This window comes from Streptopelia decaocto, assembly GCF_964273445.1.
Source record: "Streptopelia decaocto genome assembly, chromosome: 6".
NCBI classification, from domain to species: domain Eukaryota; kingdom Metazoa; phylum Chordata; class Aves; order Columbiformes; family Columbidae; genus Streptopelia; species Streptopelia decaocto.
The window spans coordinates 41,191,522-41,215,062 of record NC_138660.1 but is presented as its reverse complement, the minus strand read 5'-3'; the positions used below and the strand labels follow the sequence as shown (position 1 = coordinate 41,215,062).

The window sequence follows — 23,541 nt, the reverse complement described above, 5'->3', positions numbered from 1 at the left end:
GTTGCTTTGCTGGTACAACACTTATGTTTAAGAGTGTCCCTACAGATTAACTTTGTATTAGTTCAGGAAGGAGACCTCTCCAGTAATAAAGTTTTCTTCATATGGAGGATTGAATGCAGTAGATGTTAAAGTGAATGCAAAATTTACTACTAGTTGTATCCTTACAGTTCAGGTCTGGTATACTTCTTTTCCGCTTGTACTCTTTCAAAATTGCCTCAGAAAATAACAAATAGGAAGAGATGTACAGAGAGATGCCTTTTCCTCCAATGCAACAATCCAGAAGGACTGTTGTACGTCTGGCAGAGAGCATAAGTCTTGCCTACCAGATACTCTGGATAAATTGGGCCACCTAGAGGTAACAACAAAGGAATATACAACTGGGCAACCCAAGTGCCTCAGTTCTGCTGAACACACTATACCTCCAACTTCAGGCAGCCTTTCTGGCAAGATATCACTTTTCCTGGGCTCTGATCTCACATCCTTCTGTGATAAAGTCACATATTGATGTTACAATGGGTGTACTTGGCTTCAGCATCTCTGTTTCTCTCTGTGGCTTCTCCAGCAGGTCTAAATGAGTTTAAATCCCTTTTGGGAGCAGTACAACCAACAGATGTCTCATAGTGACATAGGATAGCCTTTACAAAACTAACCAGCATTTATTACTCAACCAGAATGTAAAATGTTATGGTCTTTATGTTATAATAGAAGAGGAAATCTTCCATGCCTGTCCATGTTGCCAGCCTTGTATATCCTTCTGCTTTGCAAAGCCAGGATTTAATTTCTTGTGCTCCCTCTGCTTTTACCTAAAATGCAGCTTGTATGTGTTTCTGGCTTAAAAATTCCTTGTACATCAGGCTCAGTTAGGAGCAGGAGGAGTCCCTCCAAGTGCCATGGCAGTGGCAGCAGAAGTTGTTCTGAAGATGCAGGAAAGGTTCAAAGCCACAGATGCATTATCATGGGGCTAACAAATTACCTTGTCAGTGCTCTACAGTAATTCTTCGTGTGTATATCTGTACCCTGGGAGAAACATCATTTCAGGTAATGCAGACTTTATTGACTGTTGACTGGTAGGAGTGTGTGCATAGACACTCATTAGTGGCTGGTAGTAACTAGCTCATGGGTGGGACCTTTTTATTGCCTGATAAACTTTCTGGGCACCTCATGGCTTTTTTAACTCTGTTTTAACTTTTTAGTTAACATGTTTTCTTTCCTTTGGATAGGGGTAATTTGGTGGTACCATCTCTAGCCAGCTCCATTCATCTACTGCCAGATATTAATCACAAATAATAGTATTAATAGTTGGTATCTGTTGTTTGTCCCTAGCATCTCTTCAGTCATAACAGCAGGTCCATATTCTATACTCCTAGGAAACAGTGCCAGCTTCTGAAACCTATACATTTCAGAAGAAGGCTGTGAAAAGCTGATATGGGCAATTAAAAGCTGCTTTTATTGTCCTCTTCACAAAGGAAGGAAACACATAAGTAGAATGAAACACTCAGGGTGATAGTTTGAGTTGATTTGGTTCCATTATGTGAAGAGGATGATGTCAGGAGGTATTACATTCAGAACGAGATCCCTCTCTGTTCTGGACATGTATGAATTTACACAAGTGGCCATGTCCAGAGTTTATTCCCAATGTTCAAATTCAGATAGTCTTACTTGTCTTATAAGATCTGAGAGACCTTTTATTAAAAAGCTTTTGTTACATGCTGAATATTTCATTTGGGTTTAAGAAGCATGGGGAAGGTGATAAGCCATGGGATCCATTTGTGTAGTTAAACCAAAGCTGCTTTTGAAATTAGATTTCATTCTGGTCTTCCACTTCCCTCCTTACACCCAGTTTTGCAGATTTCCTTGGCTTTAGGTTTTGTAGTTTGAGGAAAGGATTCTGAATTCCCAAACCTAAGAAGAAACTGTTCTTCTAGCACTTGTTGATTATACTTGCTTCTGTGGAAGGATTTTTGGAAAGGCAAAGGTATTCCCCCATAGTTTGTAAACCTGCTGTTTGCTTTGATTCTGAAGAAATCACTGATAGTGATGCATAGAAATTTGCAAAACCCTCACAATCAAGGCTTGTAAGGCTAGGATTGTTCTGGTAGCCTATAGTGATAGACAAGTTGGACTTTATTTGCAAGTGCTTTTGTTTTGCACTGAAAGCTCAGTTCTCTTATAGTGAGATTCTCCTGCATTACAATTGGGTTGATTCAAAACCAAGTATTTATCTGGTCAAAGCATGAATGTATTTGGGATAAAAAAATTCTATTTAAGTGATTTCATCCACTCATTTTAAATGGAGCAGATGTTTTCTATCTTAACATTTACTCTGCATTTTCTAGGACATGATTTATTGCAAGAAACTACTTAAGCTAGCTTTTTTAGTTAACTAAATATTGGTACCATATGTGAATGCTAGCACATCATAATTAATTGCAAATGGTGACCCTTTTTTTGACCTTAATTTTCCAGCATGCATACACATAATTGAATCAAACTGTTCCAGCAAGTAGCAATAAATAAATATGGCCAGCTGAAATACTTATTTCCAATATTTACCTATGATAGTACAGCTTTTTTTTTTTTTTTAATTGAAGATTGGACTGGTTTAAATTACCTGCTAGAATTCAGAATATCAAATAAAGATAACAAGAGGGAATTCAGCGAAACACTCCTCTAGTGTTCAAAAAAGTGAGATTGTTATGTAGTAGGCAAGTATAAACCTGGCATCTATAAAGGTTGTGCTATCTTCCTCACATTTGCAAACTTATTAAGAATCCACTCAGGTTGTGGAGCTTGAGTGTGTAGTAATGTTTTAACTACTTAGATAGCATCTAGGAGTAGCTTGTTATTGAGTACTTTTTGAAAACTCTGTAAGTTTATTAATTATAGAATTTTGTGATGATAACATCTGTAGTGTAATCTCATGCTTTTTATTGGTGGTTAATTTTAGGCCATTTGAAGTCAAATACATTTCCTCATAAGCCTCAGGCTTTATTTAATGCAAAGTGTTTTAGGGTCTAAACTCTCACCTAACTGCATGGATTCCCCTTGAAGTCTGTAGATCTCTGGAAGCTTAAATGACTTTTGAATTGGGCTGGATGTGCCTAGGACAAAACTCTTTCCAAAACTATATGTGTGATTTTTAATTAGGATTAAACATAGTCTTTGGGAGTGAGGTCAAAAGCAACCTGCTGTAGCTCTTCGTCTGATGCAGTTTACTCCTCCCCCTTCAGTAACTCGAGTTTTGCTGCCTGTCATCATGAAGGAAAATTTCCAATTTACCATCTTCACAGGGTAATGTAATAGGGGCACAGTCCCTGGTCATCTTCCACTGCTGTCACAGTGGAAAGCATATTGATGTGGCTACTTGGATGAACCATGGAGTCCTTGTCAGTTGGAAGGGTTGCCTTGCCTTCTGTTTTAGTGTGTTAGGAGCTGGGGCTTGGTTTTTTTTAATCTGATTATGCAACTGGTTTGTTTTCTCTTTTAAGATATGAAATAAAAGCTGCCAAAGACCAGGAACGGTACAACAGAGATGTTGAGAAAGCTATGGGGCAGACAGCGCACCGATCAGCAAAGGAGGCAGAAAAAAAGAAATCCAAGCTGAAGACTTCCCCATCCAACCAGCAGAAGCTTAGCAAGATGTTTAATGTTCAAATTGAAAAGAAGTGCAAACCTGAACTGCCTGCAAAAATTGTGACAGTGCCTTTTTCTCTGAGTTCCTGTAAATGTCAGGTTCAAAGACAAGAGAAAAATTATTCAGATGAACATGAGCTTTTCCTGATCCGTCGTCAGAGTTTTCCTGATGTCTGGATGCTTGCTACTGAAAAAAAGCTGATGTTGCTGAATCCATATAGATTGGAAGAAGCCCTGCTATGTAAAAGATTACTGATGAATCATAAGCTTCCAGTAGAGAAACTGGACACACCAATTGTGTTAACAGACAGGTATAGTACAATTGAGCAACAATTTGTGCATTATTTCAAGTATCATTTGATAATTAGTTACAAAAAACTCTGCTAAGGTCCTGATTGCTAAATCTGTGATTATTTACATATTTGTAAATATGAATTTTGACCATTTGTCAATTTCTTTCCCCAGAGGAACATTTAGTGCTCCATATTTTCACAACTTTGCCCTAGCTAACTTTCCCCCATTGATTATGTAATTACATGCCTAAAAATGGTTACTTTTAAAGATATGTGAATAGCTGCTATTTCATTTCTTTAAACAAATTACTTTTTCAGAATGCTTTTAAAAATCTTGGGCACTTTTAATCACTTAACTACTCTTTACTTTTCTTATAGTTTTTATTTTCAAATTAAGGGTTTTGGCTTATAACCCTTTGGGGACTTTTTTTTTTTTTCACCAGTCTTCTTGGTGGATCTCAGTATATGGCTGCTCTTTATAAAATGCAGAAGGATTCCCGGAGTTTCAGTGGCTCGGGTTATTTGTCAGATCCAAGGCTTGTAGCAAATGGTTTCCAGATAACAGTGATAGAAGGTATGATGGTTTTAAAATCTTGTAATCATATTGGATCTTGTTTCTTCTGATTTAATGATATAAGTAATTGTTAATGTAGATCATAGTATTCTACATCATTTGAAGCCCTAGCATCCTGCTTTCCTTAATACTGAGATTTTGTTACCTGGCAAAGAATGTAATGTTCTATGTAGAGCACTGAGTAATGGAAACTGATAGCTGAACAGAAAACTTTAATAGTATTTCAAAGAATGCTCTGAAATCCACATTTCCCTGACCTGTATGTTTTTCTTCTTTTCTCAAAATGCTGGATGTCGATATCCTTAATTGCTATTCTGACAGAATTTAGATTAAACTGTTGAGATTTCCTTGGTCCTGGCAGCTTCTTTCAAGGTGATAGTTAATTGCTGAATCTTCTGAAGCATGTGCTTTAGCTGACTGCTGTTGAGCAGTGGAGGAGGTCCAGTAAGGAGCTGGATCTGGTTTTTGACGTCCTTTCATATCAGGGTTGTAACATGGAGCCTAAAGGGGCCAGTAAAGAGAGGGTGACAGGATCACCATCACACCTTGGATAGGGTTCAATGTGAACTTTTTTTTGAAATGGCCTACTTTTCAATGCCTCTATGGCAATCACAGAATAAATCTGTTTCATGTGAGATCCTTTTAACTTAGCAAGAGAGATCAAATGTTTATACATTTTTCTGAGGAATGATTTATAGGGATGCTGTTGGAGACCCAGGGGCAACCCACCCAGAGTCAGTTCTGCAGACTAGAATTTCTCTAGCAGAATTCCAAGGAAAGCAAACATCTTTGGAGTTAGTACCTAGCTGACAGCTCAGAAGAAGATTTCCTATAAGAGCTGTTAGAAATGCTATAGCTTCATGTGTTATAGATCCCCACATATGTACAGTGATGACAGATCTACTGTAGCATATGGGATCTTTTAAGGGTAGATACAAAAAAGGGATGTAGAGCAACTTCTTCACTCAGAGCCTGGCTCTTGGGAAGAACAGAGTCTAAGCTGTTTTCTTTACTGAATCATGCACAGCAAAACCAAGGGAACTTCCTTCTCACTGGCTAAATCTGTAGATAAATAGCAAAAACTTTGTAGGAGGTGTTCATAGTGATAATCTTAGAGGAATAAAGGCATATTGTTAAGAGGCAGCTCTTAAAAGGTTTATTCAGTATAGGGATTATTGCTTAGCCTTTTTGTGCACATACCTTTTTTCTTTTTTTTTTTCCCCTCACTTCCTGCTATCATAAGTTTGCTCAAAATCTAATTAATATAAACTGGATATGAGTAAATTGTATGTGAATAAATTGAATGTGAAAATTCGAAGACAGTTTATAGGTGGTTGGCCAGTCTTGTGGTTCAGGAGATGGACAACTAGTTTTAAGATAGGTAGTTTAAGAGCAGAATTGTACAATATAACAGCAAGGGGCTCAACACGGTAACCATGAAGTAGTAACTGTCTTCCAAGCCTGTGTTCCTAAGTATGTAAAATTAAGGAAATGAAATCTTGTGAGAAAACTGTTCTCATGTGGTTTGCAGTTCTTGAAAGTAAAAGTGCTTTATACGCACTATGCAGGTCGATGCCCTGTGGTTGTAGACTTGATCAGTACCATACGGCCAGCTCTTGTGAAGAATGGGAATCTAATTCAGTTCTTTGTCCCAGTCTTGCACTTTAACTACTTGAATGAAACATTAATAACATCTGAGGCTTGTCAGTCATGTTTATAAGCTTCTGCTGATGACATTGTAGCAGTTACAGCCTCTGTTATTAAAAGAACATACTATTGAAGATGAAGGTAGAAATACCAGCAAACAAATGGAATTTCTCCCAGCCTTTTTCCCAACTCACCTAAGGATTTTTACTTAATACTTCATCAGCCGCTCCTTTTTCTTTTTTTCTTAAACTCATCCCTCAAATATGCTATTTTCTACAGATATGCTACTATCTTCCACAAGTACTCATTAAAGCTGTCTTTAGAAACACAGATGTTAATTATTAACACTCCTCACATGTGTCACTCTGGGAATTTCCCTATGCAATTTAAGGTTCTTTAATTTATAGATTCTTCTTGTATAATCTTTATGGAAAGTGACCTGCAGACCAGGAGTGATTTGTCCCACTTATGCCTGAGTATTCTATAGGATTTCTCAACTTTGACAGAACAAGTTCATCTCATGAAACATTCTTTACCAACCCTATAGAAGCATTTTTTTATTCACTGTCTGAATTCAGGAACTATTTTTGTGTTTTTTTTAAACTCAGACACAGCCTGAAAGATGGACATTTGCTCAGATGTTGTTGAACTAGAAGTTGCCTCAGAAAAGTTTTATTTCTTTAGGATATGTTATTAATGGTTTGATTCAGAGGTTGCCACTTTGCGTGGTGGATGATACCATCACAGCTCGCTGGCATTTGTGGAGACATGTTGAGAGCAGCTGGAGAATTTCACCTTAGCATACCTTAGGATAGTTTTTACAGGAGTGTGAGAGTTCCAGACCTTACTGGTCTATTTGATGGTAAGTCTGTCCTTTGAATGCTGTCATGTTCTAAGACAGGAATGTAATTCACCATTGTTACATGTTGTTCAAAGACTCTATATGATTGCAGCCAAAGTCATTCCAGGTGTCCTAGATCTTGGATATGCCCTTTCTTCTCTTTTTGGTAGACTAAGATCTTTTGAAGTACCTCTTTGTTTCTCTTTATATTGACTGCTCAGCAGTCTAATGAGTTTTCAACTAGGCTTTTCTCTGGGTAGCTGACAGTGAAAAACATGTTGTGAAATAGTTGAGAAAAAGCTTTTTGCTGTACTCATGTTAGGCAAAATCAATGGTTTCTTTGTGGAACATGACAGTTGTGATTTGCAAAGCTGTGACACTGAGCTCCAGTCCATCTTCCACTGCCCTCCCGCCCTCTCATGTTCTGGTCTTACGTCAAGTGATGCTACCTTGGGGAGAGCCGTCTGTTTGCTTTTACTTAACTCAGTATTCTGAGATCTGCCAGGCATTTGTTTGCTGGGTAGAGCTTGCAATGACCCCTACATACAGAGAAGCATTTCAAGAAGTAAGATGGATTACTTTCCATCCAGTTCTTCTTAAGATGTGTTTGTTATATGTACCTTCACAACACATCTGGCTGTTTCCCTCCGTGAAAGTCCAATAGGGAGATGTGAATTCTTGTCTGGAAAGGAACTGAGAGCAAGGAACCAATTTAACCTGGTTTTGTAACCATGGTGGGCTTTGAGCCATGCTCCAAAGCAGGCTTTTAGGGTAGAATTGTCTGCCCAAATGCATATGTGTACCCAGCATATGTATATACAATGAATGTGCTTACAAGACCTAACAGGGCAGTAACTGATAAATACTCCATCTTCCTTGGTAATATAAGCTGCCTCAGCTCTTGTAACCGACCAGTGGAAAAATCCTGCTGGTACTAAACTTGAGTTTGATTTTGACTGTAGACTGGAAGATACATAGTCTTACAGTGTCACCTAATCTAGGTGGCAGCTGGAAGCGAAGTATTTTTCCTGGCCGTCAAGAGAGAATTAGCCCAAGATGATTGTGAGTGCTTTGTTTGGAGAGAGAAAGGGGAAATTCGTAGCAATGAGAAATCCACATTTTTAGTCAATTGGAAGCTAGTTTATTCTCAGAAATATTTTACTTGGAAGTTGCAAAGCATTTCATAGAAACTACCATGGAAACTGCTGTTTGAATACTCTAAGCTCTTAATGTATATTTTGTCAAAAATTTACAAGTACACTGAGTCTCAAACATCTGCTTATATCATCAAATGTTGCCAATATCAGAATTCCTGCAAAGACTTCCAGATAACTATATGTTAATCAGCATGCGGTGGGTTACTTTTCAGTCTGAAGAATATAAGCAGAGGAAGAGAATGGCACACAAACAGATACCAAAGAAGAAAACTTCTCTTAGTCAGGATTTGGATTATTTATTCTGCTGTTACATTCTTCAGAGCCCCCTTTGACTTTCAGATTAATAAGCAATATGGTGAAGTCAAATCTGGCTGTCAGAATTTGCAGAGAGGAAGATTTCCATTGGTAAAATTGAAGAGTATCAAGCATTAGCAGTCTTGTTAGCATGTAGGATGGGTTTACTGGATTTGCAAAAAGGAAAAAAAAAATCACAAATTCAGAACCTCATTGCCATGAAATTTTAAGAGGAAGCACTAGAAATATAAATTTTTAAGCTGAAAATCCTAACAGTTGAAACTTAACAAAATGTTGTGTCCCATCTTTGGTTGCATATAGAGGTGGTTACTGAAAGGTTGTTAAATAGACTAAGTTCTCGTTTTAGAGAGAAAGCAGCATAATGAAATGGTCTGGAACAGTTACTCAAAACTAGCTTTTTGTTAAAGCAACATTGGGATAAAAATGAAGCTAAAAGAGCTGAAGGAGATTAAAATCAGACTTTATTTTTTGCTCCTGTCTCTTACTGGCAACCTTTTCTGTGGGGAAATATTGGCATAGTACATCATCTTATCTCACCTTTAGTAAATGGCAAACTTTCAGATAGTTTAACATTTTGCTTTAAGCTGAATCTGATCACAGGCTTACAGCAGTACCTGAAAAACACATCTGTTTTTGCAGAGGAAGACAATGCCGGGTGAAAAAGAAAAGAAAGTTTCAGGTTTAAAGCAGTGTTAAATATGTAGCTGGAAGGAGATTATATGGTTTGTTGGCAGGGGAAACATATATCAAATTCACACTTTGGTCAAAGTATCTCTTACCGTTAAGCTTAAAAAGGCCCAGCAGCGCTATTTACCTGGTGACACGCACATACTTAGAAAAATTTTCAACCTGCACAGTCCTCCTGTTCAGCTGTGCTCTTGTTTATTGACCATCAAACAGTCCTTGGTCATGCAAACAGTCTCCTACTAGCTAATGAAAGTACCTTGAGGTGACTTACACTGCATGTATATGTCCTCTCACTTCTGAAATATTTGACATTGTTGTTCATATTAGGAACATGAATGATCCCTTATCACGTTGTTAGTTTAATCTACTTTGTAGCACTCTATTTGCCTGCAGTTTTTCTGACTTGGCAAAAACCATTTGTGACTCAGGTTGAACATAATTTCTCCTACCTAGGATTATTGCACTAGAGTGAATTTATTTCATTTATGAATTGTATTCTTCCACAATCTCCCTGTGAAGCTCTCTACTTCTAGACTTGTAGTGGAGGAAAAGGGAAGGTGGCTGTGCTGGTTGGGTTGGGATTTCTGTGCACCCAACATGAATGAGCAGAGGAGCTCTGAAGGACTCTGGGAGTGAGCCTGACCGCTGGAGAACTTGCTTCTGACGGGGAATGGAAGAAAAGTTAGTTGTACAGTAGAAATTCCATTGAAATTTTTTGCAAGTAATGCGAATGAGAGGTGAAATCTCTTACACCTCACAGGTTGAATAGGTATTTTTGTTGTTTAAATGCTTTCTTCATCATTCCTATTCAGAGTGATACCTGCTGCAGCACTGATATCACTTGAATGATTGTATGAACTCTGTTACAGAGCCTTCAGTTAAATTGGCTTGAATTCTTCCTCTGCTGTGGTAGGAGAAAAAACTGCTCTTTATTTCAGTAGAGGCGTTTGTTACAATAAAATATTTGAACTTTACAGATGTTTAAACCAATTATGTAAGAAATAGTGCCAACAGTTAAAACAATTTAGTTTGAAAAAAATTGTTGCTAACTTCTACTGTTGTAATTTCATGTGTGTTCTAATTAAAGCTACAAAAACTTTAGTTAAAGCTCTGTTCAAGACTGGAAATGCTGCAAAATGTTTAAAGCATTTAAACAGTCCCAACTAGGATTTGAATTAAAATAAGCTCAGTCATTTGTGATGTGAAGAGGCACACATCATCATAATGAAAGATTGGACAAATAAGTGCTTTACATTCCAAGGGAGGAGCAAAAAAAAGTTTCCCAATTGTATTGAATTTGTGAGACTAATTTACTAAGTGATTTTTGTATCAGTTTAATTTTCTCTGAATTGTTCCACAATAGAAATGATAGCAGTCTATAAAGTACTGTTTTGGTTTTGTATTTTCAGGTGCAGAATGCCATCTGGAAATAGAAGGGATAGCTAATTGTCTGCCCTATTATGGTATTTCTGATTTGAAAGAAATTCTGAAGGCAGTAGTTGATGGAAATGCAAAGGAAGTACATGAATGTAGGCCTCTCAAAGTGATAAATTACTTGGAGGTAAGACAGAAGTTTGCTTTTAAGTATTAGCCAGCTAAGCTTATAATTCTTAAACAGCTTGAAAATCTTTCTTCAGCTTTCTGTTTTAGTTAAGGTAGTTCTGTTCTATGCAGAAGTTATTTTTGAAAAGGAGAATGTCATATCCTCTCTGAGGTGTGTGGGTTTTGCATTGTTTACCAAAATAGTTCTATCAGATATTTCTAAAACCAGTCACCCAATGTGATATAATACATGCTGAGAGCTGGTGTTCACCAAGTGATTCTACATAAGCAGTTTTCAGGCTAGAAAGACATTCTCCATGTTATAATACGAAACTGCCATGAGATTGCTTTCAAAGTCCAGAAGGCAGCTGAATCCAGAAGAGTTATCATGATTTAACTCCTTTAAAAATAAGTCTGTGAAGAAGTTATAAAATGGTCTAAGGTAATACTGTATGAAAAGTAGGCATTAGTTGAAGCTTAATTCTCGTGTAAAGCTCAAAGAGTTGTACATTGTGAAAATCAGAAAGTGCACCATTTCCACTTGAAGAAGAATACCTATTATTCATTTAAAGAAAGGGCAGAGACAGACAAATGGAAACACTTTCTTTTTGCTAAAAAAGCAAGCAGTCCCTGGAATTAAGACATTGAAGTAACAGATGAAGAGTTGCATGTGGTGAAACCCATATGCTTCTGGAAATGCTTGTGTTTAGTTAACATCAGTAACTTCTGCAATTAAAGGAAGTACGTACTGACAACCTACAGAGCCTTGTAAGTCCACTCTGTTCAATATGTTATTAAGTTCTTGGGTGCCCTGGCAGAGAGGAAACCATGTGTTCTTCACAAACAGCCAGCATTATTAGTTGCCAGAAACATGGTACTTGAGTAAAAGGATCTTTAATCTCTTTCTTTACAGAAGTTATTATGCAACAGTTGAGACTGGAATGACTCTTGTTAATATTTGATATGCAAATAGATAAAATCATCCATCCAGAGAAAATAATGGGCGTGAAGTTTCAGAAACAAGTAATATTTGTGGTAATGGTTGAAGCTGAGTAATTAACAATAGTAATTTTCTGTCACTTCTTGTCTAGATGTTTCGCTAATGCTATCTTTAATCCCAGTTCTTACGATCTCTGTTCAAAAATGTTACCAAAATAAATGTTAAGTCTTATTATTTAAGTGCTTGCTAACATGCTTTCCTGAATTGGGTTACTTCAAAATGGGACCTAGGCATTTATACAGAATATGTGTTTCACTTTTTAAACAGTTATTATACAAACCTTTCCCTGTCTTTTGGGAGCAGTAAGTTTACAGCTGCTATTCTGTTGTGTACTACTGAACCATTCTTGTGCACTCATGAAAGAAGCTTAAAGAAGAGACGAGTTATGTGTTGAGACAGGAATGATTTGTAACTTGGTTTGGGGGTGGAAGCTTTATTTCCTCAGCTTACAAATAGCCATCAGTCAGATTGAAGGGGATGGAGTTGGTTTATGTATATATATAGAGAGAGATATTCACACACGCACACGTGTGTGTATCTGTATACAGATATATGTAGATATACACACATACATATGAAGGTATATATCAAGAGATTATCAAAGGAAGGCTTATTAAGAGCACTGTTGATCCTGCAAGGAATTGTTAGAAAGAAGATGCGTGTGCAGCAGTAAGAGTAGCTGGAAAATATTAAATACTAACTGGGAAGTATATGGTTTGCTGTCATGAAAAAAAAAATGACAAATAAGCACTGAGTTTTTTTGCCACTCTGGGGGGTAAACACTGGAAACACCATCCACTGTCGTGTTCAGAATTGCAACTTCTATCATAAGTTTTATGTTTGAGCGGGCATGTCTGCAGTTTTTGCTCTCTTTTGGTAGATCCAGAAAAAAGAACAGTGTGATGCCTAAAGCAGCAGCCTTCCTAGGTAGAAAATAATCCACAGTGATGTTTTTTTTTCCACTTGGAGGCATGGGAAAAGATTCCAGACTAACAAACTGAGAAGATTCAGATTAAAAGATTATGAATGCTGCTTCAGGTTTGTACAATGTAAAGGGAGGTTGCCTGCCACTTCCCTTTCTGTCTAGGCAACACAGAAGAGAAAGCAATGGCAGCAAGGCCCATCTTGGAGGAGGAAACAAAAAAACTGACTTCTTCTTTTTGAAGTTGCTTGATTATTTGAGGGTGGGTGCTTCAGTAATTGTGTTTAGCAGTCACTTCTGCTTTCTAGTATTGAGAGATAACTGGATGCAATAGACAATATTTAATACAACATTAATACAAAATTTCACTATAGTATATTTACAGTTTTGTTTTGCTGACTGTTAGACTTCATTTATGTTAGTTCTAAAGTTTGTGGTGTAGAATGTATCCTGTGAACTGGTAAACATCTTCAGCCGATACTGGTGCCAAGAGGAAATAAGATATTCAGGTACACATAGCACGTTGCAAAAGTGGACCCTAAAGGAAAGAGTACAAGCATGACCAGGAGATTGACTTGGTGTGACTCCATTGTACGAGTGTCATTAAATAAGTGATAAGATATGTTTAGAGTTACGTTTGGATTTCTGGCATTCGGAATATGTATCAGCAGAAAAGAGAAGAGGGACCTTTAAACAGTGTGTGCTGAATTTGTACTTTGTGGTAGCCCCAGGTTAATGTGTTAAAAAGTGGTACTTTAAAACTGTTGACTTTTTGTGTTTGTTTTTCCTTTCCACAGGGAGAAGCAGTACGTTTAGCTCGGCAGCTGCCATTACATTTGTCAAAAGAAGACGTACAAAACAAAATTTACAGGATGATGCAACAGCTTGGAAAGGAAAATAAAGGCTGTGTTCATGGTCGTCCTTTTTGTTGTCACTTAGCAGATATTCCAGAAGATGACAAGCACAACTCCACGGAAATTATTGAGTAAATGGAACATTTTGTTTGGGATCATATATCTCTTGCTTAATTTTGATCATTATTCTGTAATTTCAGTATGTTTTGTGCAAAGTTTTTGTATAATGACTTTTCATTATCGTATGTTCACACTCTAGAGACTTCTTTATTTAAATTCAAATACTACTTTAAAACTGGAAATAAATACTGTAGAGAAACAGTTTACAACTATTTTTAAAAAGAGTTTGTTAAAGAAATGTTCTCAACTGGTTTGATGCTTTCCTTATTGCTGCAGGTTTAGAAAATATCAGTATGTCAAGAAGATTTAGATGTGAAGTGGCTAGAACTTGCTTTCATGAGAGCCTGGCAAAGTTTATTGTACTAAGGATATAAAATGTTAATTTTCAAAGGAATGCCAGATAGCGGTAGGTATTTAAATGTGGCATTGTCATATGCAGTTATTGTTGTTACACTTTTATGGTGTTGCATTTGTATTTCAAAGTTGTTAACTGACACAAATGAGTATTGAAATCCTCATGTCCAGGCTTCAGAAAGCTTTTCTCTAAACCGTGCAAATAATTCAGAGTATTTTTAACCTTGGCTTACAAAAGTATGATTCTTAAAAATGTAGTACACTCTTAAAACTTTAGATAATTAAAAACTGGCCAGTGACTTGAAAGCTGAAGGGAGCAGAGTCACAGAGTGCAGGTTGGCACTGAAAGCATATGCAGATATGTGTGTTGGTGCAGTGCTACACAGGAGCTGTTTGGGGTTGGGAGACATAAGCAGTCCTTGCTCAAAGAGAATGTGGCATAATCAGGGCAAAGTCTGGTGTATAGGGAGCTACTGCTTCCGGTAAACTTGTTCATTCTCTTTCTACTGGCAGGCAATGTTTACTCTTCTATTTCAAATAGTATCAGCTTCTCTAATCTGCCCAGTTATGCCTTCTCTGCACAGCAGGTGGAACATCTGTGGAATAATATGTTTTAAAAGTTTCAGGAAGGACCACCTGAAAAATCCTGTCTCTCCGCAGTTGTTCTGCTGTAGCCAATCTCTACATGATGCAAACATGGTGGTTAGGCTGAGCTTTGTAGTGTTTCTATGGCTGCTAGGCAGATGGGTGAAGGTTGGCGAAGGGGCCTGAGTGCAGACTGGTTTGTGGCCAGGGGTGTCAGACCAGACAAGCAAATCTACAATCTGAAAGTGTAAATTATCTGTGGCTCTGTATCAAACAATGCCAAACTGGTGAACTAAGAGATCACATCCCAGCAATACATGAGAGCACATAAATTCTGAACTGAAATGTAATTATTATATTTTTCTGTGGTTAACTAAGTTCATCCTTTTTGTATAGAGGAGATGTTTATAAATTCTAACTGGAGAAAGGTAAATACAGAAATACAAATAGATAAAACATTAACTGCACTCTCTAGCAGTCATTTTAGCTACCCACATTAATTATGGTGTGTCTCCCTCAAAGTAGCTCTGTTATAGTGCAGAGTTCATGTACGAGCATTTGGAGTGAGCTGCTTAGGGGGATGCTCTCATCTGCTCTAGCACATGTGGACTTCTGCTCTGTTCACAAGTGCTGATGTTTGCCCAGGAGGCATGCAGAGGAAGGTTTAGGGGACGTAGAATGGAAATGCATGGGAAAGTTTTGTTTATTACCTCTCCCAATACGTGGCAGAATGGTGCAAAAGCCTGAGCTAAGACGTGGTAGCAAACAAGGTGCTCTCCTGTTGCTGTCCTGGGGTGTGCATCCTTCACCCTGTGCAGGAGGAGGAGCACAAGAACCTGCAGCTTCCTCCTTTGCTGTTTATCACCTCTGCCATGCATGTGAGATCAGATTGGGAACAGCTGAAGGGTATTGAGTGAGTGCTGTGTCGTAGTAGTTCAGTGTAAATTGGGAAGGAGAGGTCTCTTTCTGGAATGAGATAAAGTTTGATATCTGGGAATAAAGACACAGCCACGAATAAAACAACTTTCTGGTCATGGGTACCTAAGGAGTGTGGGCAGCATGGGGACTGGTGGGGGAAAAGAGCAAGGATGATCAGAGGGCACGAGCAGCATATCTTTCCAAACTTAACTGGGGAGAGAGGCACAAGATGAGAATGTCACTGGAAGACTGGGTGCTTGTTGGCTGTAAATGTCACTTAGTGCAGAAGATGTGAATTTTTAGAATGGACGTGAGAAGGTGGATAGAGACACAGGAAGGAGACGTGACTCTTGGCTCTAAGGGGGAAACAGGATCCTGGCCTTGCAGTGGATGCATAAGGTTATAGTTTTATTTTTATTCTGTTTGGATACAAACTGCAGGAGTTTAGAGAGTAACCATTAGAGAGTAACCATTAGAGTAACCAAAGGCAAGCTGGAGAATAGAAATTTATTTCCAAACTGAGTTTATTGGACTTAAATGAATATGTGTACCAATTTTAGCTGATTAGGAGTACAATGTGTAGTATTTTAAGTTCTTTTCAAAAGGTAAAATAGCTGTATCCTAATTCTACTGGAGCAAATGCCAGTATCTTCTATAAGATTAGAGTCAACATCAAGTGCTTTGATATAATAGTACCATTGCAGAGGACAAATTGTTTTATAGGTGTTCAGGCCCTAGGCTGAGGATAAAAACTGATTGGTTAATTGATTTTTTGCAAGTGCTGAAGGGGGGGGTTAATTGCTATTGGAGCCAATTAGCATCAGGCACTGCTGTGGATGTAGGTGTACTAGGGGAGGTGGTTGGGAGCTGGTCCTTCCCTCTTCCTTCCCTCCCTCCTGGCTGGGTTTGCTGTCCTGTGCCTCAGAGCGCTGCTGTGGATTTCTTCCTTAGGTACATGTATGTACAGTTTGTTTTCTGTCTCCATGGGACGCTGGGGACAGACGTGTGGCTGGTGACTGCAGTGGGTGCTGTAGCACAATCCAGGTGTCTCCCTGCTGCGGTGCTCATGGTTGGAGTGGTCGGGGGTTGAAACTGAAGTTGTTGAAATTGTTATTTCTTCTGATACTGTGCTGAAGGGAGATCACCTTGGATAGGGTGGGTCTCTCCTTGTTTTATCCAGTGTGGACAGAAGGAAATAATGAGTGTGTCAGAGTGGGGCATTTCAGGAGGCTTCTAGTGTTTGTGCTGCTCTCTGCTGGTATTTTATTTTTGTGCAGTTTTGGCCATTTAAAATGATGGATAGGCAGGTCTGAGGTTGACCATGAATGAGCATCATTCCAGCAGGTCCAAGTGTTACTGCTTATGATGCTTCTCCTGTGTTGTATTTTTGCCTTCCCAAAATATGCCTAGTGCAGGTAACAGTGTTCCCCGTGTGATAATGTGGAGTTTTCCAGGCTAAAGCATGATCTCGTAATGAAAACTGAAAAATCTTTTGGTTGTGTGTATTTTTTGGAGGATCATTTGTATGATTGGTGTGCAGCTCAAGTGTTCACCTCACCCAAATTCTGAAAAGGTACTTATTCTTTAAATAGCAAACCACTGAAGATCAGTTTTCTTTCTAAATACAGGAAAATCTCATTGAAAAAAGGAATTATTTTTCTTTCCATATAAATATGGGTATAAGAATGAAAATGGAGGTAGCACCTTTTGCATATTTCTTTTATGAATGTCTTAGGGATCTTAATGTTGAAGTTCGCATTTCCTCTCACTTAAGTGCATGTGTAAATAAGTTTTGAGTATTTATGTAGGTTTTTTTATCCTTTACTATGGGTAGTAGCAGTTCAGGAAATAATAGCAAATACAGAGGAACACTTGACTTATTTCAGGAGCACTTAGGAAGTTGTTGGTGACAGTAAAATCTGTATGATATATTTTGTGATTTGTTAGAATGGGCTCTTCTGTATTTCCATATTCTAATATGGAATAACTAAAATATCTAGTAGTAGAATCAATGTTCCTAAGCAACATACTGTATAGTTATCTAAGCACCTATTCCTCAGTCTCAATTTGTGCAAGTGGCTTCCTTCCATTTCACTTTTTTTCTACATACATATTGGTATTGCTTTCATGAAAGTGAGCATCAAAGACCATTTTCTTAGGTTTTCGAAAGCATTGTAATGTCTGTTTTTCAGAGCTTGTTTAATGTTGCATAAAGCAAGCTTGGTTTTAGTTTGATAGGATTTTAGGGGCTTGTTTTATTAAATCTGTAATATTGAGTTGATTTTTTTGGTTGCAACAGAAATATTGAAGGATTTTGAATGTTTCATTTCTTTTGCACCCAGCATTTAACAGCCTGGATTAACAATTCTAAGTTAGTTAAGGTACATCCATTTAATTTTGCAATTGGAAAGCTGCCAGAAGTAGTTTTTATTTTTTTTTCCTCTCTCCATGTCATTGTCCCTAAGTATAGAGTATCATATCTGAAATTATGGAGAATATAAATGTGGAAATGTTAAATCTTTTGTTAATGGCTTCGAATTAAGCACACATTGTTGCAGATGATTTGGAGGACTTATTTAAAGTAAATATACAATTTCAAGCTCAATTATCATTCATAGTTTAACTAAACATAGTGAGATATTAAGTCTGTGAATTTGATACAGTGTTACTTCGTAATTACAATGCTTTTTTACAGTAAATTTGATATAGAACAGTTGCAAAAGGAAAGCTGCTGAATAGTGTGACCAACCATTTTATGGGACACATCTGGTGCATTAGTTCAGGATGTGCCCTGCAGAAGAACAGAGCCTTTTGCACAAACCGAGAAGGAAGCTAACTCCACATGTATATGTTTTGCGGACATGCGGAGAGGTTAAACAATTAGGGGTTAATTGTGTAAGCTAATAGGAGGGGTGTTCGTAATGTCATTTCAAAATAACTAAGGAGGAAATGGAGGAGAATTATTGTTTTGGAATCTCAAATGAATGGTTTACACCTGTTGATGTTACATTTAGAACAGCTGTTTCTTTTATTATCAGTAAACAGATGCAGAAAGTAATGGAATGTTTTAAAGCAATATGTTAATCCTGTCTTCCACTACTGAACATTCTCACAATATCCTGATTAAATATTAACTGTAATGCTGCTGTCATCTGCAGTTACAGCATTCTTACTTATTTTTTTTAGTCACTTTTGTACCTGAAGTTGCAAATGTTTACCCGAAGTTGTTGTAGTCTTTCATCGACCCATCCTACGTCTTTTTGCACATCAGTCACTTTATCGATGATTCAATTGGGCTGAATTAGCCAAAGCAACCCTGACTTTGGTTTTGCCCAAAGGTTATTTCTGTATTTGTAATTTTAGCATGAAACAAAACAAACTGAAAGGGGAGAAAAAAAAATTGCTCTTGTGTGCCTAGGCTAATGCACATTTTATATGAACTCCAGCTGAAGTTGCTTGGTATTATAGGTGAAGCTTTGCTCAGGGCCAGCACTTCCTACTGGAGTAGTACCAATCGTATTGTTTAATGCATGGAATTTTTTGTTTTATGTGAAAATAATTTTAATAGTTTTATTTTCTGAATGTCTTACAACAAATATATAGTGCTACAAAGGTTTTGAAATACAGAACATCTATTGTTCTGACAACCTCTTGGAAAAAAATGCCTCAAAACTGCAGAAGCAAAACCACATATACCTATTAAAAAAAAAAAGTATTTAAAAATATTTTAAAATTAGTGCCTAAACTGACCGCAAGCTTCCTAGAAACCAGTAACTGCCACTCAGATGCCTAAAGGTGATAAAAGTTCTTCAGCTGGAAAAATATGTCTTCATTTTGGAATTACATTATCTGTAAATGTTCTAAAAAAAAAAAAAAAGTGAAATAATGTGTGGTTGTGGAGCATTACTAACTCAGCACTCCAAGAACGGAAGTGCAGAAGATTAATGCTGTAAAACTTGTTTGGCAGATTAGTTTTCAGGAAATGTAGAGACCAATGAATATGGCAGCTGCATTATTAAAATACTGTATTTAAGCCCAGGTCAAATTGTTCATTCATGCATGGAGTAACTCAGCATTAATTGAATCATTACATGTTTTAGATATTTTACATCACCAGTATTTTTTGCTTTGGTACCTAAAATGCCTGTTTAATTTAAAATATTCACAAGGAACAAACATTTTGACAGAGGAATACTGTATCAAGCATTTATATGAGTGTTCACTTGTCGGGTCATTGCAGTAATAAAATTGCATTGGTACAGCTAAGGTTCTACCTTATTTCTAATGTCAGAATAGCCTATTGTTGTAGTATATTTAAAGATGCTTAGGTAAAACTATTGAAGTTGATATAAAATGACAAAGAGGTAACATCTTTCCTCGTTGTTAGCTTGGCACTGTTTATGTTAGATGAGTGTTCCTGATGAAAGAGAATTTACTTTCTTAATTAAAAAAAAGGAGGAGGGAGGAGGAAACCTCTTGTGTTTAAGTAGTTTTAAGATAGTCTTGTCATCTAATTTCAAGAGAATGGAAAGGAGAATTATTTTGGACATAATTTGAGCTTATTTCATATGAAGTAGTTGCTGAAAGGTAAATGGTTTCAGCTGTGAGGAGCAGATCTAGGTATGATTCTTGTCAAACTTGGCCAAAACTGATTCGTAATAAATAGATCGTTTCAAAGCAATGTGCTGGTGGATTTATGTTGTTCTTCACTTAAAGCAGGCAGAGTTTGACTATTATTTAGTCAGTACCTATTCCTGATGTTCCCTGACAGCTCAGGTGTGTGTAATTTAGAACAATAACCTGTTAATAGTTATGAAGATGTGTGAAACTATGTACATGTAGTTTTAGAAAAATATTCCCTCATCCCTCCATCACAGAACATTTCCTTAATTGTTGTACTCAAAGCTTCACATTCAGCTTCAAAATCCTCTGTTCCAGAACTGCTTGCCTGAGATCCCATTGCCATTTAAGGAGAGCCATAACTTCTGTGCTTTATTTACATCAACCTTTGAGAGACTGAAAATGCTAACAACTCCTTTAGGGAGTGTGGAGTTTGAACTTCAGTTTTGATCTGTATTTTTGAGTGTGATGATGCATCAACAATACTGGAAAAAAAATTGAGACTGGCCTTTTAGAATTGTAATATTTTGCACTGTTAATGAGCTTTACTACAGAATGTGAAAACACTTTATAGTTCACCAACCATGTGTAGATTAGGAAAGTGAAGAAACAGCTCAGGCAACCTGAGCTGGATGCTGAGATAACAGCGGGGAAGAAAACCCCAACTCTTCAACTTGGCTCCCACTATTGTGTTTGTAATATCATGAGCACGAACCTAACGTTTAAGGGGTGGATACACTTAATTCTTGCCTAATTCTGAACGTGTGGAGTCCTCAGGACTGTAATTTCTGATGCTATACTGCTTTCAGTCACTGAAAGTTATGTGGGTTTTTATTATTGTGTGCTATTTCTTCTGAATTTATTTGGGTACTATATAGCAAGAAGGTGGTGTGTTGAATTCTTAAATCATGTAAAGTAATGAGGGTTTCAAGAACCACTAGATTTTTTTTTTTTTTCTTTAAAACAAACAAACAAAAAAAGCCCCAACACCTGTGTGGATGCAGAATTTTAAGACTAAAAGCAAGCCCAGCTAAGGAAGGACTGATAAAGTATATTGCTATAATAACTGTCTTACCAGTTTTCTTCCGGTTGTCAGTTTAAGTAACTGTAGCTCAAAAATCTGGAGCAAGTATTTTGGCATAGCACAGTTTGTTGTAAGGAAGATTTAGTAGCTTGTTGTGTCCTATTTCTATAAACAGAAGTCATTTAGAGTTCAGCAGATATATTTAGAATCAGCATTTGTGCTGGTAGTTACAAGCTGAATAAGATAATCTTTGAAAAGCTGAATATGCAGAAGGGAATATACATGTTCAAATTTACCTCTCGACTAATTATCTTTCAAGACACTTTGGCATATTCACTAAAACTAACCTAAAAAATTGGAGAACACATTTATTATTTTATTTACAAATCTTTTAAATAAAGAGTTGAAGTGTTGTGTGCAAACTTTAATAGTTTTATGATTATTGCCGTACTGGGTCTGACCTTGTACACTTTACTGCGGCAAAATTCCATAATCTTCATAGAAGATTTTCTGTCTCAAGGAGTGAGTGTCAAACCCAGTAAAATGGAAAGCCAGAAGTTCTGGAGAGGTCTTCTCTACTTTAAGCTGTTTAGGGTCAAAGTATTTTTTAACTTGTAATCTAACTTGTGATTTATTGACTTCAAGGTATGTATAATACCTGAAAAATGTATGCAAAGTCTGTTAAAAGATGAAGTTTTACAGCAAATAGTAAATTAAAACCATAGTGACCTTTTGGTCTTGCTGGTCATGTGCATAAAGATGTTCATCTGTTGGTCTGTACTAATCGCAGTAACAGGGCAGGGACAGCAGGCAGGAGCAATTCTTTTGTATATGTGTTCTTCTGCTGTGCTTTTTATTGAGAAAATTTCAAAATGAAAATGTTTATAATTACCTTGATGCAATTTTTGCACATTTGGTTTTGGAAAATATAGTGGTTCTTTTCCTATGAAAAGAAGGTTCATTTAGTGGTGCAAATAGATAGCAGTGGCCTAATTTAAATTTCAGTTGATATTTCTCCCCTTACTGGTAGCTCTGGCAATGTTGGTGTGAAGTCTGGTAATTTTTACTATATCACTTCTGGTGTAGATTTTGCCAAACAGGAGTTTGAAAGCATTGACTTGAAAGTATGTTGTGCTTTTTCCTCCTGTATTTTCACACATTAGCAACTATTTTCCTTTTTCCTATATCGAGTCTCCATGCTTTCAGCATCACAAAAAATGTCACCTGATCATATGATCACCTCATCACCTTACTAAAGAAGGGTCTTGCAAGGATTGTTTTGCAAATAACTAAAACCTCCATTTCATATTATTGTGTCTAAACAGGATGTTTTTCAGTTTTTACCATGTTTGAATTTTGATTATTTCAGAGAAGTTTTCATGCAAGTGTATTTATTTTAAATGTCATTAGAGAAGAGAGAAAACATGAGTACATTTTCTTGGGTTACTTACAGAGATTATAAAGCGATACTTTAGAGTGTTTGTTGCTGTTCATGCAAGTGTCAGAAACATGGAGTTACATGCACAAATGAGAGGCATATTATGCCCATTTGTCCCCTTGTTAAAGTGGTGTATTGAGAGGAGGACTGGACATGTCGCTGGCTGTTGGCAAATCTGGGAACAGAACATATCACCCTGATAGTGTTTCCCCACTTTAACTACACTGGAAGTCTCCTTGTCGGGGAAAATGATATGCTGGTACCAAATGATATATATGATGTGCAACACAAAAGATTTCCTGTTTTCAGTTTATGTGACATGACCTGAGGGCTAACTGGAGAAAACATCATTGAGAAAGTGCTACAGCTACATATACAAGTGCTCCTATTGATACGTTATTTTTCTAAGATTTTGCTGAGTAAAGCTATTTTCATACATAAGTGTTTTGGCCATCTGCAACTGCTTGTCAGTGAGCCTGGTTTGAGAACACTGGCCGTAATTGTAACCTCAGGAATGTGTGACCAGCTCGCGGCCAGCTGTGCATGCCCTGACTTTTCCCAGGTGTTAAGATACATGGCCACTTTTGTTCACTTTAACCAATGGGGCAAAATACAGTCCTTGTTTTTCCCCACCTTGTGTTAAACCTAAAACCTGCTGTTCTTTATTACTTTTTTTAATATGTCATAGCAAACAATTAGATGAAGTTGTCCATGTTGTTTAATTGTGCGTATGTGACACAGTGCCCAGCATCTATATGATAGTGTGTATTTACAGAAATACAAAGAGTCCTCGGTGTGTCGTGATCTTGTTACGAATTAACAGTGCTGACCCTGCAAATCACACAAATGCTCTCTTTTGTTGTTGTTTGTTTGTTGGAAAAAGCTTTTACTTACATTTCAGTAGCATAGATATTTCTACAGTTCAAGCCTCTTCAGCTAGAGTAGGTTTGGCTACATTTTCTAATTGTTTTTATTTTAATGATCCATTTCATGATCAAAGAAACACTTACTAGCTGT

The 23,541-nt window shown here is 37.2% G+C and overlaps 1 protein-coding gene across 3 annotated transcripts in view; it reads left to right on the top strand.

Annotated features, from left to right (window-relative positions):
* PMS1 (PMS1 homolog 1, mismatch repair system component) overlaps window positions 1-13,786 on the top strand; it is a 44,328-nt gene extending 30,542 nt beyond the window's left edge. For 2 of the 3 annotated variants that reach the window (XM_082055309.1, XM_082055308.1), the window contains exons 10-13: window positions 3,489-3,944; window positions 4,370-4,500; window positions 10,557-10,708; window positions 13,409-13,786. In XM_082055309.1, coding sequence (XP_081911435.1) covers window positions 3,489-3,944; window positions 4,370-4,500; window positions 10,557-10,708; window positions 13,409-13,600 — 931 coding nt within the window. In that variant the 3' untranslated portion in view covers window positions 13,601-13,786. The remainder of the gene's footprint in view (window positions 1-3,488; window positions 3,945-4,369; window positions 4,501-10,556; window positions 10,709-13,408) is intronic. The other variant, XM_082055310.1, reaches the window with a different exon arrangement.
* The last annotated feature ends 9,755 nt before the right edge of the window (window positions 13,787-23,541 follow it).